We start from the raw sequence: 17,813 nt of genomic DNA, 5'->3' as shown, positions 1-17,813 counted from the left end.
GTCTATTTTAACTTTATTATGTTGATTATTGTTATTAGGAAGAAGGGGAAAGTTACTTTTCATGGGTATATGCATGATAGAAATTATATATACTGGAAAATGTACAAAATGTGTAACAGCTCTAATAACGTTGAAAAAATACATTAAAATATACTGAGAAGATGTATTTATGGCAGTAGGGGAGAGATGCATTTTTAAAGTAAGTCATTAGACAGACCAGAAATCTAGTACATGCCAGAAATAGTAGAATGACGCATGGCTCCAGCACGTCTCAAACTACCCAGAACACATATCTAGTGAGTTCTCTGTACATGGATTTCTTAATATCACCAGTTATTATTTCTATTTATTTCCTTTACTGTTGTCAATGTAGGGACTCAAGGAGGCTAACAATCAATATAAAAGAATGCAAATTAATATCAAGGTGTTGAACGAAACATTATTTTTTAAAGAACTGAACCTTAGTTAAAATGGACAAGTTGTTAGGATATCACTAGTGGTTGTGCATTAATTTGAAATATATTGGTTTCTATTTCACAGAAGCTAAAATGGCAGCAAGTAAAACAAAAAGTATAGTTTGATAGTTGCCTTTGCTTCAGGAAGGGAAAAGCAAGTTGCATTTTTTATGGTTTTATAAATTTTCTACTTTGTTTTTATTACTTTTTAGATCTTTTTTAAAGGTGATATAGTTTAGTTGTTAGTCTTAGTTGTAAGGGACGGGGAGCAGATAAGGGGAATGTTATGGAGTTATTTTTGTATCTGATATTTAATTTGTTTCTCACAGTAGCATCTGTGTTTGTCCCGTTTTTAATTGTGGCAAAATGTAATAAAGCAATGCAATTGGAAAATAATGTAAATGTACTAAAATACACAAATAAAAATAAATAGAAAAAATATTGTTGATAATATTATCTAGAAACTCACAAAAACACAAGTCAAGTTAGTTTACTGCTCACTGAGGATTAGAAAGCAAATAAAAAAACGTGAGTACATTCTGTCTTTCTCTTATCAACAACTCTAGCTAAAGGGAGTAGGCTCTTTGGTATCAAAAACAAGTTGATACCCTATTTCATTTCCAATTAATTTATTTATAACATAATATCTGTCATTACCAACTCATACAGCAGTTTAAAGCCACGCTCTGAAAAGGGAGGGATCCTTCATCTGAACATCCGCCATGATGTTCAAAACGCAATGATAGCAACATTTACAATATACTTAGGTGGCAATCCCCTACAAATTTGACTGGAAGCAAATCCTGCTGAAATCAATGCGGATTAGCTTTGAGTTAAAATGTTTAGAGCTGGGCTGCTAATCTGCTTTAAGTGTAGATAGGGAAGCATCCTTAGGAAAAACGTGTACCACTGCATTGTGGCCTAGATGGCAGCTCCCTAAAAGAAGAGTCTGGATTTAACTGGTTTCCTTACGAGGATTTTATGGTATGTTTGGCTGGGGTTAAAAACCTGGCTCACTTCCATCATATCAATCAAAGAGACTGCGCAAACTTCAAAATGTGGTTATTTACGACTGACGGCAAGGAAAAACGAATGCATTAAAAGACAATAAACCTGTGCCATAAAGACTGAGATCTCAAAGAAGGATAACTTGCAGAATAAATCAAGTGGTAAATATGGAAATACCTATCAGAGACAACAGATCTCACTGCTTGTCACTGTAAACTTTGGGTGCATCTGCACTGTCGAATCAATGCAGTTTGGCATCACCTAAACTGTCGTAGCTCAGTGTTATGCAATCATAAGAATTGTAGTTTTATAGGGTTCTTGAGCTTCTCCTACCAAAGGTGCTGGAGCCTCACCAAACAACAACTTCCATGATTTCATAGCACAGAGACATGATTCCTAAAGAAGCACTGAACTGCATTAATCCAGTAGCTTGTAGACACACTCATTATGATGCAAGGGAAGAATATAATGGGTAAGAGATTCTGGATTTGCAAAATAATAATAATAATAATAATAATAATAATAATAATAATAATAATATTTCCAAACTATCATAAACCTTGGAAAACATACTTCCTTACCTCTAACATCCAACCAGGCCAAAGGATTCTGGAACAATAGCTCAAAAAAAAAAAACCCCAATATTTTTAAATACTAGAGGGAACTAGCATCTATATTAACAATTTGAGCCGATCTTTATATTTAACAACTTATATGCAAGCCACTGCAGGTACATACTGAATAGAAGAAAAGATGAACTGGTCCTTCCTTCCTCCATCAGAGAGTAAAGTCAAAGGCATATGTTCCCTCCCAAGTCTGTAAAGTGACATATTCCTCTCCTGCCTGCAAATATATATTATCATATATTATATCCTATGTTGTAATATATGGTATATATCATATTAGAAAGAACATCCTGATGGTGAGAGCTGTTTGGCAATGGAATATACTGCTTCTCTGTTCTTAAGCAGAGGCTTGGATGACATGTGCCAGGAGGGCTTTGAGGGTGTGTTTCTGCGTGGCAAAATGGGGTTGGACTGGATGGCCTTTGGGGTCTCTTCCAGCTATTGTGTTAGCAATAATCCCAAGGGAGAGAGAACTGCAGACCACGCTTTGGTGGCTTTTGGATCCCCCTCTGTCTCTATGAGTTTTTCCTCTCTCTTGTAGAAACAAGTTTCATTCAATTTGCTATCCTCAGCAACAGAAATAGTGAAGCCTATCACATTTATCAGTGATGGTTGTTTTGACCGCTCTCAGCTTTTTGGCACATATGGGTTGGACAGGAGTTTGTGTAGAAACCTCTTCTGGCCAACCAAAGCGCCTTTGTTTTCTGATATGAATAATGAAAAATAACCTGAATAATGCTAACAACGAGACCCTGGGTTAACATTACAAGGATATAGGATTCAAAGGCATACAAATATGAATCTGGAATATCAGTAGATCTTGTAGAAGAGGCATGGGCAAACCTGGGCCCTCGAGGTGTTTTAGATTTCAACTCCCACAATTCCTAACAGAATACCGGCTGTTAGGAATTGTGGGAGTTGAAGTCCAGAACACCTCGAGGGCTGAAGTTTGCCCATGCCTGTTGTAGCACCTTAGAGACTAACCAGGGCTGGATCTATACTGCCATATAATGCAATTTCAAAAAGCATTATATGGCAGCATAGATGGGCCCTCACTGGGGCTGGATGTACTGTCAAACTGCATCATATGGTCAGTGTAGACCAGGCATGGGCAAACTTTGGCCCTCCAAATGTTTTGGACTTCAGCAAAACACCTGGAGTGGCAGTCCAAAACACCTGGAGGGCCAAGGTTTGCCCATGCCTGGTGTAGAGACCCATAGAATGTAGTTTAACATGGATTTCCCCATAAATCTGGATTCAGAAAAGCCTACCAACAGCATAAAGAGGGAGATGGAATCAAACTGGACAAAAGTTTTGGGTTTTTTGTTTTGTTTTGGACTATAATACCTACAATCCCCTTGAAAGTAAGACCAATAGCCATTCTGTCTGGAACCTTACAAAAGTTGTGATTAATGACTTTTTACAATTACCATAGAGCAGTGGTTCCCAACCTTTGGGCCTCCAGGTGTTTTGGACTTCAGCTCCCACAGTTCCTAACTGCTGGTAAACTGACTGAGATTTCTGGGAGTTGAAGTCTAAAACACCTAGAGGCCCAAAGCTTTGGGAAGCACTGTCAAAAAGAAATGTCAGGGGAGGTTTACTTAAATGTAGGAGGCGTGGCCTATCCGCCCAGGGGTGGGGTTATATTAGCATACCGGCTTCAGGCCACGCCCCCTTCTCAGCATTCCGCGGGCCTTTCCTCAGCTGAGGCCTGCGCGGTGGGCGTGGCCTAAAAGAGAGGCCCCGCCCCCTTCTCCAACTCCGATGAGGCCAGCGCGGTGGGGCGTGGCTTAGAAGTGTGGGCGGGGCTTGATTAGCATACCGGCTCCCGGCCACGCCCCTCCTCCTCAACGCTGAGCCGGCCCGCTTCCCTCTCACCTGCGCACCACAACCGCCGCCATGAGGACCAAAAAGACGGCTCCCAAGATCCGCCGCCGCCGCCGACCCCCGCAGCTCCACATCCCTGGAAGGAGGTCCGGCCCGGTCCCGTTACCAGGGACTCCGGCTTCCCCCACCATTGGCGCACGGCTACGAACTCGGGCTCCTCCCATTGGAGGAAGGCGGGCTGGCGCCCGGCCACCATTGGCTACAGCGGAAAAGGAGGCGGGGATTTCACGGAGAGTAGGGGGGCTGGATGGTTGCGCTCCCAAGAAGGCGGGGCGGGGATCCCTCTCCTGATTGGAGGGCTGTCCAATCCGTCACGCCGCCCTGCCCGCACCTCCTTCCCGCCTCCTCACCTGTTGCCATGGCGATACTATCAGGCCAAGGGGTTGAGTGGAGACGAGGGCCTTGAGGGAGACTGTACTTTGCTCAAGGGGTGTGACTACAAAAGTACATTATTCTGGAGTAGAAGCACTCTGCATATGCTCAGAGGATCCCTTTTGATAATAATAATTTTATTTCGTACCCGCCTCTCCTCATGGCTCCAGGCAGGTTACAAAACAATTAAAATATATAAACATCCCCACATCAAAGGCCTGCTCAGCATGTTTACCAAGGCAGAGGGCTCAGTTTGCTTTGACCCTTCTCTCTGGGGCTTAGGGGAGTCGGACAACAGTCCCCATCATCCTCAGGATCCAAAAATCTATAGACCTATCTCTTTCTTGTGCCATCTTTATAAAACTCTGGAGACTTCTTCTGCATATATTACTCAGCGCCCCCTGGAAAGGGGAGCGTGACATAGAGGGGGTGGGCAGGGCTGAACCTCTCCCCTAGTCTAAGATGCAGGGCTGGGAGGGGGAGGTGGGCGGGGCCACAAAAGAGCGGTCAGGACCGGGACGGGTGGGATTACTAGCTCTGAGGCAGGGCTGAGCTTCTATCCCTGTCCTGGACACAGGGGGCGTGGCTAGAGGCGGGGGCGGGGCCTCTATACCCCACCCCATGTTCTAATAAGCGCCTCAGGGGAGGTATACGAGACTCTTGGGAAGAGGCCCCGCCCCTAGCCCCGCCCTTTAGTCCTAAAAGGAGTCTCAGGAGAGGTAGAGGCTCAGCCCTGTCTTGGGCTCTTGGAAGGAGGCCCCGTCCCCTTCTCTAGCTCCACCCTCTGTGTCCCAAGAAGCGCCTCAGGAGAGGTATAGAGGCTCAGCCCTGTCTCAGTCTCTTGGGAAGAAGCCACGCCCACTCCTATAGCTCCGCTTCGTGTTCTAACAGGCACCTCAGGGGCTCAGCCCTGTCTCCGGCACTTGGGAAGAGGCCCCGCCCCTCCCCTGGATCACTGCAGTGCCCATCGGGGAAGGTAGCGCCCACTTTGGGAATCACTGCTGTAAATCATCGCCTCCTGAAAAAAATTATAACACAAAGCAGGCCCGTAGCTGGGGGGGGGGGGGTGGCTTGAGGGGCTTCAGCCCCCCCCCAAAAAAAAATTCTCAGGGTGGTCCGCAAGAAGGCCTTACTGGTACGTAGCATTTATTATTTAAACTGTTATGTTTATTCATATCATCATGCTCAATATATCCCATATGCATGGGGGTATTGGGATAACAATACGAAATGTTTGCTAGGGTAGATCCTCTCTCACTCAGACTCAGCCCCCCCCCCCCCCCCCCGGAATCAAAATCCTGGCTATGGTACTGTCACAAAGGATTACCACCTTATCCGCTTCATAGAAAACCTGCTACAAAACAAAGCAGGAGCTTTTTGTTGAGTTCCAGGGTCAGAGAGGCAGATGGCAAAGACAGAAGAACAGCCTGCCTCAGGGGAGCCTGCTTTTTCCATCCATGTTTAACATTTACACAAACAATCAGCCACTGCCAGAAGGAACAGAGAGTTTCATCTATGCTGACGATCATGCCATCACTGCTCAAGCAGGGAGCTTTGAAAAGGTTGAACAGAAGCTCTCCAAAGCTTTAGGCGCTCCTACTGCATATTACAGGAAATACCAGCTGATTCCTAATCCATCTAAAATACAGACGTGCTGTCCATCTGAAGAACAGACAAGCATATCGAGTTCTGAGGATTACTTGGGAAGGAATCCCACTAGAGCATTGTAGCACACCAAAACACCTGCAAGTTACCCTGGATTTACAAGAAACACTGCTTGACTATCAAGCAAAAAGTGGGTACTAGAAATAATATCATACGAAAGCTGACTGGCACAACCAGGGGATCACCACCAGACACAGTGAAGACATCTGCCCTTGCACTTGGCTACTCTGCTGAAAACATATGCCCAGTGTGGAATACATCTCACCACACTCAAATAGTGGATGTGGCTCTTAATGACACATGCTGCATTATCACAGGATGTCTACGCTATACACCACTGGAGAAGTTATGCTGTTCAACCGCACTACCTGACATCCGTCGGGAATTAGCAGCCAGTAATGAAAGGCCCAAGGCATTGACATCTCGAGCCCCTCCTCTGTTCAGACATCAGCTAGCATGCCAATGTCTTTAAATCAAGAAATAGCCTTCTAAGATCTACAGAGACAATCGCAGGAACACCTCAGCAAGTGAGAGTCCAAAAGTGGCAGGTTAAAACCCAGAACCTCAATCAGTGGCTGAGACCAGCTGAAACTCCCTCCTGGGCACACAGGAAGCTGGATGACTTGGAACACGCTGAACAGTCTGCGCTCTGGGACCACAAGATGCAGAGCTAACCTTGAAAAAGGGGCTACAAAGTGGAGTCCACGATATGTGAGTGTGGAAAAGAGTAAACCACAGACTACTTTCTACAATATAGCCGGAGCCCCGTCACATGCACAACTGAGGACCGTCTTACAGCGACACTGGAGACACTCGAAGTGGCCTGCTTCTGGTCAGAGGAAATTTAGTATAATGCCAACTTTTTTTACTTTGTGGTTTTTTTATACATTATAACTGCATTCTTAATTCACTTCTGACATGATGAATAATCCTTTGCCAGGACTCCGTGGTGCCAATGTACTGTCCTTTGCCGCCACTACGTGGCCACATCAAATAAATGCACCCTTTTGGATAGCCTAAAGACTTCATCCCACTGAACATGTCAAGTCTTTGAAAGAGTAGATTACCATACAGTTCAGTCATACTCAAGTTTTGAAATTAAATGGATAATTATACATCTTACCTGTATCTGTCATGTATTTTAATACTGCTTTGTTGTAGCTTACTGTTTTAACTATGCTATGCCCCGCTTCAAGCCACAAAGAGAGGCAGGTAACAAATAAATTATTATTATTGGGGCGTTCTGCTGAAGACCTTAATTCTTCAGGGCCCTTACAAAGATCAGTAATGCAATGCAAAAAGCAAAATAATAATGCAAAAGCAAATGAGGAACGGAACAAGTGCAAAGAAGGTTGGCTCATTAGGATAATTTCTCCAAGAAATAGAAAGAGAGAGGAAGAAGGAGAAAACCATTTATTGATTCCAGCATTGTGGATAAGAGAAGGAAAGCCACTTGAATCAGCACTCCCAAATCCTTGCGTTATTGGATAGCTGAAAATTGCGGTGCGTCTAAAGCACTTCCTGCCGCAATACCATCAGGTCCGATAATTAAAAAAAAAATCATTAGCCAGAATCAAAAGGAGACAAGAAAGAGAGATCTCTTTCCTAACATTTTCCCTGTTGTTTGACCTAAGAAAAAGGAGACAGGTCCCAAGAGGGGGAAAAGGCAGAGTTTAAAAGGCCTTTGTGGTATGATATGTGGCCATAGGCATGAAATGCTGAACCAATCAGCTCCCATACCTAGAAAGGATTTTTGGGAGACCAGTATGTTATAAAGCCAGTGCTTTGTAACGTCAAGTCAGAGCAGATTGTTAAAGCTAACACAAAAGACTCGATTGAGAGTGTCCACCAAGTACTGCCCAGTACAGAAACACAGAAAGGTGCCTTGAGCTGAATATCTAACTGAGCTGCCTTCAGGAAAGACAGTTCTCCCCAGTGCAGCTCCATCACTTCTTCCCCATTGATGGCTATTAAAAAAAATCAGTCTTCTTTTGGAGTGCAATGTGCAAGAAATCCAACTCTGGAGTTATTCCTGTAATAGGCTCCTGGCCACGATAATCTTCATCACTTCGTTGGTACCTACAGCAAGAGAAGGCAGAGAGAAACATTTTTCTCAAACATGTTATTGTTGGCACTGGCACTGCATACAATATCTCTTTGTAGGGCCCGACATCAGCAAAAGAAGGCTTTCTCTTGGTCCCATCACAAAACAGAGCCTTCTCTGTAGTGGTTCCCAAGTTGTGAAACTCCCTTATTTATTATTATTTATTTACCTTATTTTTCATCCCTCCCCGTAGGGACTCAAGGCATCTAGCCATGCCATGCCATCACCCAATAGATTTGAAAACAAAGCAAATACATATGAATACAAAAATGTATGTGTGTGTGTGTGTGTCATGGATCCAAAAGTTAAAAAAAATACAACTAAAATTACACTTAAAAACTAACCTCTCAAATACCACCCAGCAGGCTGCCCCTCTCATTATTCCCCAAATGCCTGTGTGAGTGTGTTTTAAATCAAAAGTATAATTTGGTTGTGTTTTAACTTGTATTAAAATCGCATTGAGTTTTTAAAACCTTATACACTACTTTGCATTCCATGGGGTTAAATACACCCATAAATAAAGAATACCAGCAGTGGAAAACAAAGGCCTCATATATACCACCACATAATGCCATATGGAACTGCATTATATGGTCAGTATAGACTAATATAATGCAGTTCACTGCGGTTAAATGGCCGAGTCTACAGTGACCATATAATACAGTTTCAAACTAAATACTGTGGCAGTGTAGATGGGGCCAAAGACCAGATATCTTGAATCCTAAAGATCTTTGCTTTCTTTTCATTATAGCACTTGTTTATGAGACCTGGTTTGCACACTGCAGTTGGTGTCAGGGAGGAAAGGGGATCAGGGGAGCTTAGGATGCTGTGACCCATCAAATATGGACAAGACCATTGTCACTGCACTCTATGAGTTACCTTCCAAAATCTGGTGCACTCTAATATCTCGCATAAACTGCTGGACGGCATAATCCTTCAGGTACCCATAGCCACCGTGCATCTGCAGGGCCTGGTTGCAGATCTGCACAGAAGAAGATGCATTTATATTAAGAGAGCCATGGCAGGAACTTCACAATTAAGGAGTACAGAAGAGGAAGAAGGGACAGAGTTGTAAACACCATCTGAAAAGGCAGAGCACTGCAAAAACACACTTTTCAGGTCTGAAACTCAGCACTTCTCATACAATGTTAGGTTCTATCTGCACTGCCATATAGTTTCATAATGCAGTTTAACTGCATTGAAGTGCATTAGACGAGCCTAGAGTTTTATCTTTTTGTTTCAAATATGTTGTACCCTGCCTAGAGCCACAAGGAAAGGCAGGTAATAAATAAATATATTATTTATATATTATAAATTGATTTATTATTGTTATTGTTATTAAACTGCACTATGAAACTGCATTGCATGTCAGTAAAGATAGGACTTCAGGTATTTTTTAAACCTAGGGACATTTCTCAAAACTGCCTTTTAACTAGGCACCAGCATTATAAAAAAATGCAACCATACCATCTAGTGGCCAAGTGCACAAACTACTGCACAATGATTTGAATAAGCAAAACATATAGTCAGCCTTCCACATTCACTTGGATTAGGGGCACAAGCCTTCCACAAAAGTTAAAAGCCTTACATTTAAAAAATCTCAACTATTTTCTCCCTCCAGGTCTTACAGCATGACTCTCTAGTCAACTTTCCCAGCTTTGGCAACCTACCGCAAAGCATTCATCCGTGGCAAACAGCTTGGCCATAGAGCACAAGGCCACAGCGTCCTCCCGCTCCTCTTGCAGGGCCCTGGCTGCATTGCGTACCATCAGCCGAGCCGCCACTAAGCGGGTGGCCATCTCGGCTAGCTGGAACTGGAGGTACTGTCAAGAGACACAGTGTCAGGTTTCGGATCACAAAATAATAGGAAGCAGGAGGAGAACGGACTCAGTCACCTGGCCTGCTTCACAGGGGCAGCGAGAATGAAGCAAGGTCAAGGAGAAGTCAATGTGAGGAGGAAACACGGGCAGAAAGATCCCACTTAATATTCACCTGATAGTTGGCCAGCAGGTCTCCAAACTGTTTACGGACCTTAAGGTGATCCCGGGCCAGCAGGATCGAAGCATGGGCAGCCCCCAAAGAACAAGAAGCTGTGGAGGAAGGAGAGGGATGATTCTTTTTTCAAGAAACGTTTGCACTACATTCAGAAACATAAAACCAAAAGTTAGAAGAGACACCGAGGGTCACCTTGGCCGCACATTTTGTGACGAACAATGGATTCTGTATATAGCATAATGCATCTGGATTTAAATGTCAAAAGAATTGTCCACAGGACCTATCCCTAAAAACAGATTCACCATCCTAAGAATTCCTTTAAATTCACATTGAAATCCAGGATGAACCACTACTCCCACTGGGATGCAAGCCACCATGGCCAATACTTCTGTCTTCCCTGTGACTCTTACCAATGTTAATTCGGCCTCCATTCAAGCCCTTCATTGCGATGTTGAAGCCCTGGCCTTCTTCGCCAAGGCGGTTGGCTACTGGGACAGCACAGTCCTCAAATACCACAGCTCGGGTCGGCTGTGAGTTCCAGCCCACCTGACGGAGAAGAAGGGAGAAATGCACACCCGGTTCAGATGCTGGAACTGCTGCACCCAAAGCCAACAGACATAATAAGTGACAGCTAGGTAGGTGGCTCTCTGAACTCTCTGGATGGGATGTTCCATTTAAGCATAAATATGGACTCTCAGTTTAGAGTTCAGTATACTTTTATGCTATGAAACCTACTGTTAGCCTCAGAGAAGAGAAGTGGCCAACCTCTTCTGAACAAATCTTGCCTAAACATTAGGAAGAACAACTTGATGGTAAGAACTGTTCAACAATGGAATATGCTGCCTTGGAAGGTGGTGGGTTTTCTTCCTCTGGAAATTCTTAAACAGAGTTGGGATGTGCTTTTCCTGCAGGGCAGGACTTCCATAGGGTCCCATAGGGTTCCAATAGGGTCCCTTCCAACTCTATGATTCCATGATGATATGCCAAAAAAAAAAACCTGATAGGGCTGCCAAAAGTTGGAAATGACTTGAAGGCACACAACAGGGTCTTGCTCTGAGGCTGAGAGGGTTTGGTCTCCAGAGTTACAGTCCAATGCCCAAAGCAATGACACCAGGCCGGCTTTTGAATGCTGAGATATAACTTAATTAAGCACTATTTTCCAATTCAAAAGAAAATGTCCAGTACTGTTCCACAGTACAACTTTCTGTCGATCTCAACAGCACCTGGACTCTCTTACCTTCCTCTCCTTTTTTCCAAAGCTCAATCCAGGGGTCCCTTTCTCCAGCACCAGGCAGGAGATGCCCTTAGGGCCCGGGCCTCCTGTTCGGCACATCACCACATAGAGATCGGTGTCTCCGCCGCCACTGATGAAAGCCTGGTGCAAGAAGGACAAGAGGAAAAAATTGTCACACATTGGCAGAATCTTCTCCAATAGCTCTGCTAACCAGAGGAAACAAGATCTTGTTGCAAATGGCAGAGCTTGGAAAAGTTACTTACTTTTAGACAATAGCTCCCAGAATCTCTAGGCATCACTAGGTCCCCCAGTGCAATTCTATGGCCAACTTCTGGCAAAAGTGTACCATAGAATCACCCAGAAGACCTAGAAAATGCCTAGAGAAGACATATTTTGTCAGATGTGGATAAATGAAATCGCAAAAACTGGTCCCATTTATTTTACAGTATTTGTAGTCCGCCCTTCTCACCCCGAAGGGGACTCAGGGCGGATCACATTACACATATAAGGCAAACATTCAATGCCATAACATAGAACAGAGACAGAGAAAGACGCAGGCACGGGCGGGCCTCGTACTCATGACCTCTTGGTCAGAGTGATTTGTTGCAGCTGGCTGCTAACCAGCCTGCGCCACAGCCCGGCACTGTATATGGAGTAGCACAGTACAAGCACGTTAGCCAGTTAGGTCATGCGAGGCCATATTTGTTTCCCCTTCAAGCACCACTGAGGAAAAATAAAATAAACTTAGTTGCTGTGAGTTTTCTGGGCCGTATAGCCAAGTTCCAGAAGCATTCTCTCCTGACGTTTCGCCCACATCTATGGCAAGCATCCTCAGAGGTTGAAACACAAAATAAACTTAATTGACGAAATACACCTTTTCCCCAAGCTCTGGATCTGAGTGGGGCTGCTCCTGTTTCAACACTGCAGAACAGAGAAACTAAAACCTGGCCTTCCCCTAATGAGTGACGATCTCACTTATTTCAAGTGGTGTTCTTGTTGTTGTTACACCTTTTGTTTCTACAAAGAGAAGTTGGTACCTTGGAACCATTTAAGATGTAATTGTCTCCGTCCCTCTTGGCCGATGTTAGCAAAGACGCAGCATCACTGCCACTGCCTGTTTGGAGAAGGGAGAAACAAATGAGTGAAACAAAGAAAAAAAGGGAATAGAATCCTTAGTCTGAAAAATGTTTTGGGACACTTTACCCAGAAAAGCATACTGGATCAAAGTGCTAGAGGAAAGTAGAGAGGAATTAGGGTAGGCTTGTGAGTGGTTTACTTTCTTAGCTCTGGATCAATCATTGCAGCTAAAGAAAAAGAGAGATAAATTAGAGAGTTCTTGGTTCAGTTCTCTTCCTCGCCAAGAATGCATTGGATGGCTTAACGTAAGTAGCTTTCTCAGCCTCAGCAATCCTATCCTAAATGTGGGAACTGGCTCACCTTATAGTAGGCTGCATTAAGATGGATTTGCCTTTCAAGGTTGAACTATAGATTCAATACAAAGCATTTCTAACACTTGAAATGCTACAACAGTTTAATAACAAAAGCAGCAACAACAAAGTGAATAATTTAAAGAATACGATAGAAATGTAGCAGCAACAACAAACAATTACTATTCAAAATAAATAATCATAACAATTGCTGTTGTTGTTCATCATGATTTAATTTATAAAGGCCTTCAAGATAGATATATAGATATATAGATATCTGGTTTGTTTTTAAGCCACCAGAAATGAAATATTAGAGAAGCTACACAACAGAATTAATGCAGTTTAACATCCCTTCAACTGCTATGGCTCAATGCTATGGGATAATGGGAGCAGTAGTTTTGCAAGGTCTTTAGCCTTCTCAAGGAAAGGTGTGATACAAATGACCATTCTCAGTATCCCATAGCATTGAGCCTTGGCAGTTAAAGTGGTTTCAAACTTCATCCATTCTTGGGTATAGGCATGGGCAAACTTGGGATCTCCAGATGTTTTCGATTTCAACTCCCACAATTACTAACATGCCTGGTGTCTGTTAGCTTCACTTAACAGTGTCATCCGATTTGAATGGACCTCAGAGGTGATTCTGCTCAGCCTATGGGTTTTCTATCTAGGGGAAATCTTGGTTGGCCAGGTTGAACAGCACTGAATAGCCTTGCTGCTTGCAAGCCTGGCTGCTTTCTACCTTGCAGAATCCTTGGTTGGCCAGGTTGAATAGCGGTGAATAGTCTTGGTGCAGCAAGTATGAATGCTGCAATTAGTCACCTTGATTAGCATTTAGGCCCGGGCTGTGGAGCAAGCTGGAGGGCAGCCAGCTGCAGCCAGCTAAGACCAATCACTCTGACCAAGAGGTCATGAGTTTGAGGCCAGCTCGGAGCCTATGTTTGTCTTGTCTTTGTTCTATGTCAAAGCACTGAATGTTTGCCTTATATATGTAATGTGATCCGCCCTGAGTCCCCTTCGGGGTGAGAAGGGCGGAATATAAATACTGTAAATAAATAAATAAATAAATATGGGTGTCTCCCTTGCGTCTCTCACCTGGTTCTGTCAGGCAGTAAGAGGCCAGTTTTTCCATGCTGCAAAGTGAGGGGCAAAACCTCTGCCGCTGCTCCTCCTTCCCGAAGACGTCGACCATCCAAGCGCACATACTATCGGAAGGAGAACAAAAACCATCATGGCGGAGATGGCCTGAGGTGAAGCCCTACCTGAATCCCCAGCACTCACTCGCTCACTTGTGGATGCTGAGATAGGCAGTTGTGCTGACACAGCCGGTTGAAAGAGCCTCGAAGATGATGGAGGTATCGAGGCGGGACAGTCCAGATCCCCCCACGTCTGGCCTCACGTAGATGCCCCCGAACCCCAGCTGAGCCGCTCTCCGTATGGTTTCCACAGGGAAAATCTCCTGCAAAAAAAAAGAAGAAGAAGAAGAAGAAGAAGAAGAATCATAGCATAACCAAAATCAATTCAAGGATTTGTTAAACAAGGCGTCTGATTTTCTCGTTTAATTATTCTTGTGTTTTGAATATGGATCAAAGGTGCCATATTTTAAAATTAAAAAACACTCATATTGAGGAAACCTCTGGTGGCGGCGCAGTGTGTTAAAGCGCTGAGCTGCTGAACTTGCAGACCAAAAGGTCCCAGGTTCAAATCCTGGGAGCGGAATGAGCGCCCGCTGTTAGCCCCAGCTCCTGCCAACCTAGCAGTTCGAAAACATGCAAATGTGAGTAGATCAATAGGTACCGCTCCGGCGGGAAGGTAACGGCGCTTCATGCAGTCATGCCGGCCACATGACCTTGGAGGTGTCTGTGAACAACGCCGGCTCTTCGGCTTAGAAATAGACATGAGCACCAACCTCCAGAGTCAGACATGACTGGACTTAACGTCAGGAGAAACCTTTACCTTTACCTAACATTTCCTAGACTGATATTGCTCAGCATTTTGCTTATAATTAGAAAGTATTGAACAAAATCAGATGAAGGAAAATCTTAGGAAAGATATTTTGGGGTTTAAAATCTCCAAACCCTAATACAGTCATGCTGGCGAGGGGACTCTGAGGCTGGATCTATATTGACATATAATGCAATTCTAAACGGCATTATATGGTCAGTGTATCGACTCATATAATGTTGTTTAGCTGCATCGATTTGTATTATATTGGTCTACACTGACCATATAAGTTAGTTCCAAACTGCATTATACAGCAGTGTAGATCCAACCTGAGAGTTATGGTCCAAAGTTTCAAAAGTGGACTATTTTTCTCCAAATAGGATAAAATGTCCTATATCTCAACCTTGTCCTACATGCCTTGGAGTGGTCATGGAAGGAAAAGTGACATAATTTACATAAGCTAACACTTATAAAGTGGGAGAGAAAATGGATATCTAAAAATATTTTCTAGTAAATAGCAGCTCCAGATAGCAAATCTGGGCAGAGATCCAAGCAGTACTTGCAAACAGCAGGTGCGGTGGAGGGCTGCTGACTCTTATGCAGTCCCCCCTTTTTAATGGGATATTAAGCCTTGTTATTGAAATGGTCATTTTTGGAAAGAGCTGCACTCTCACCTTTTCATCCCACTCCGCCATGTGTGGGGCCATTTCTTTGGCAGCAAAATCAAAGGCCACTTTTTGGAACTCCTTCTGTTCTTCGGTCAGACCCATGGAGGCTGCGAGGCAAGAGGAAAATGCTTTCAGTAAATAAATAAAAATAAGGAACGGTTATTTGATAAGATTCAATGTTAAGCATGAGGAATGTCTTGCCTAAAGAGAGTCTAACCAAAAACAACTGTTTTAAATAATAGTGCAACCCTCCAGATCAGTGGTTCTCAACCTCTGGGTCCCCAAGTGTTTTGGCCTACAACTCCCAGAAATGCCTGCCAGTTTACCAGCTGTTAGAATTTCTGGAAGTTGAAAGCCAAAACATCTGGGGACCCACAGGTTGCGAACCACTGTTCCAGATGTTATTATTATTAGACTGCAATTCCAGCATTCCTAATCCATGACTGATGGGAACTGCAATCAAATCATATCTTGAGGGTGGCAGGACTCCCATCCCTGCAGTAAATCATCACCCGTTGGAAAAAACGTTGGATGTCCATCTGTCAACTATCTGATAAATTCAAGAAGACATGCATGAGTCCCAACCTTGCAATGAAGCATTGCCCTTCGGAGCAGGGCCTGTTGAACTGCTGCCTGTCACCCATCAGATAATGTCAAGGAGCCTTGCATGATTCCCATTCCTGCAGTAACACATGAACTTTCGCAGAGGGAGTTAGGCCTGTTGGATTTCTCCACTCAACACATCTGATAAAAGTCAAAGTGATTTGCAGGATTATTATTCCTGCAATAAAGCACCGGCCTTCACACACTTGATCACGAATCTCTGCAGTAAAGCGTCAAACTCTGGAGAAAATTTAGGACTGGTTAGATTTTTCCTTGTCCAACATGTGAAAAGTCCAGGAGCTTTGCATGCTTACCAGACTTACACTTCACACAACTGAAGACATGGTTGTTTCGACCATATTTAGATGCCTTTAATAAATATGTGAAGAACCATATATGTCACCAAGCACTGTACATACTAAATTGACTCTAGTTGTTTTATATCTGAAGCCATGCTGTGTTTTATTGATTTTAACCAAGAGGTTTTATGGAGTGAGATATTTATGTTGGCTGTGATTGTTTCGTGTTATTGTTTCTGCCTTTTTTGTATTGTGTATGTTGCACCTTTGAGTGCTTTGTAAGCCGTCCCGAGTCCCTCTGGGAGATGGGGGTGGGGATAAATGAAGATTATTATTATTATTGACACAACGACATTGCATGACACAGCAAACAAGACAGATATGCTGGATTTCGTATCACAAAATCACAAGTCGAACACTTCCCAAGTGTTTAGGACTGTGTGATGTATTTTCAGATGATGCATGCAGATCCCAGTAGGGTGGCCTTTTGCAGTTGGCAGATCGTAATTTTGCCAATGTCTATTGTTTCCAAATGCCGGCTGAGATCTTTTGGCACGGCATCCAGTGTGCCCATCACCACCGGGACCACCTGCACTGGTTTCTGCCAGAGTCTTTGAAGTTCAATCTTGAGGTCCTGATAGCGGCTGAGTTTTTCCTGTTGTTTTTCGTCAATGCGACTGTCACCTGGGATGGCGACATCAATGATCCAAACCTTTTGCTTTTCCACAACCGTGATGTCTGGTGTGTTGTGTTCCAGAACTTTGTCAGTCTGGATTCGGAAGTCCCACAGTATCTTTGCGTGCTCATTTTCCAATACTTTTGCAGGTTTGTGATCCCACCAGTTCTTTGCTGCTGGGAGGTGGTACTTGAGGCATAAGTTCCAATGAATCATTTGGGCCACATGGTTGTGCCTCTGTTTGTAGTCTGTCTGTGCGATTTTCTTACAGCAGCTGAGGATATGATCAATGGTTTCATCGGTTTCCTTGCACTGTCTGCATTATTATTATTATTATTATTTGGAGACCTGTTGGATTTCTGCCTGTCGCACAACTAACAAAGTGAAGGATCGTTCCATATTGCTTATAGCTTTGTCCTTTAGGAGGAAAGTACAAACTGTAGGATTTCTGCCTGCCACCCACTGAATAAAGCCAAGGAGCCTTGGATGATTCTCATTCCTGCAATAAAACCTCAGAGAAAAGGTAGAACCTGTTGGATTTCTGCCTGCCCGCCCGCCCGCCTTTTAATGCAGCCAAGGAGCCTTGCAGGATCCCCATCTCCTTACGGTCAATGCAGGAGGCAATCCCTCTGCGCCCGCCTGCCTCTCTCCAGCCATGCCTCCAGCGAAGCCCCAGCCGGCAGCAGCCCCTCCAAGCCATGGCCAGCGCTTTGGGCCAGAGAAGCTTCCAAGTCCTGGAATGAAAGCCGCGGAGCATTCTGGGTGTTGTAGTTCTCCGTAGTGCACATTGCCATTGCTCTCTATCGGGTGTCGATACCAATAGACTACAACACCCAGGAGGTAACGCGGCCGG

General features: G+C 44.0%; 2 protein-coding genes across 5 annotated transcripts in view; both read right to left on the bottom strand.

Annotated features, from left to right (window-relative positions):
- glb1l2 (galactosidase beta 1 like 2) overlaps positions 1-4,155 on the bottom strand; it is a 48,940-nt gene extending 44,785 nt beyond the window's left edge. For 2 of the 4 annotated variants that reach the window (XM_062961468.1, XM_062961469.1), the window contains exons 1-2: positions 3,968-4,155; positions 2,202-2,306 (exon numbers count right to left, since the gene is read on the bottom strand). In XM_062961468.1, the coding sequence (XP_062817538.1) occupies positions 2,202-2,306; positions 3,968-4,140 (278 nt within the window). In that variant the 5' untranslated portion in view covers positions 4,141-4,155. The remainder of the gene's footprint in view (positions 1-2,201; positions 2,307-3,967) is intronic. The other 2 variants (XM_008119526.3, XM_008119527.3) reach the window with 1 other exon arrangement.
- Positions 4,156-7,411: 3,256 nt separating this feature from the next.
- acad8 (acyl-CoA dehydrogenase family member 8) lies at positions 7,412-17,734 on the bottom strand. Its single transcript, XM_062961346.1, has 11 exons — positions 17,567-17,734; positions 15,389-15,489; positions 14,060-14,229; positions 13,866-13,975; positions 12,384-12,460; positions 11,350-11,487; positions 10,523-10,658; positions 10,110-10,207; positions 9,788-9,940; positions 8,997-9,099; positions 7,412-8,092 (listed from the first exon to the last, which is right to left on the bottom strand). Exons 1-11 carry the CDS (start codon positions 17,715-17,717, stop codon positions 8,040-8,042), a joined length of 1,290 nt encoding a protein of 429 aa, XP_062817416.1. The 5' UTR covers positions 17,718-17,734; the 3' UTR covers positions 7,412-8,039.
- Positions 17,735-17,813: the final 79 nt, after the last annotated feature.

Source organism: Anolis carolinensis, unplaced genomic scaffold, assembly GCF_035594765.1.
Source record: "Anolis carolinensis isolate JA03-04 unplaced genomic scaffold, rAnoCar3.1.pri scaffold_8, whole genome shotgun sequence".
In the NCBI taxonomy this organism is placed as follows: domain Eukaryota; kingdom Metazoa; phylum Chordata; class Lepidosauria; order Squamata; family Dactyloidae; genus Anolis; species Anolis carolinensis.
This window is presented reverse-complemented; position numbering and strand designations above follow the sequence as displayed.

Excerpts from the sequence above, each read along its gene's own strand:
- acad8 (XM_062961346.1), bottom strand. The coding sequence starts at position 17,717 with ATGCTCCGCGGCTTTCATTCCAGGACTTGGAAGCTTCTCTGGCCCAAA. Across the intron at positions 15,490-17,566 it reads GATTGCCTCCTGCATTGACC|CCTCCATGGGTCTGACCGAA; the intron begins GTAAGGAGATGG and ends CTTGCCTCGCAG. Across the intron at positions 13,976-14,059 it reads GCCTATCTCAGCATCCACAA|TATGTGCGCTTGGATGGTCG; the intron begins GTGAGCGAGTGA and ends TCCTTCCGATAG.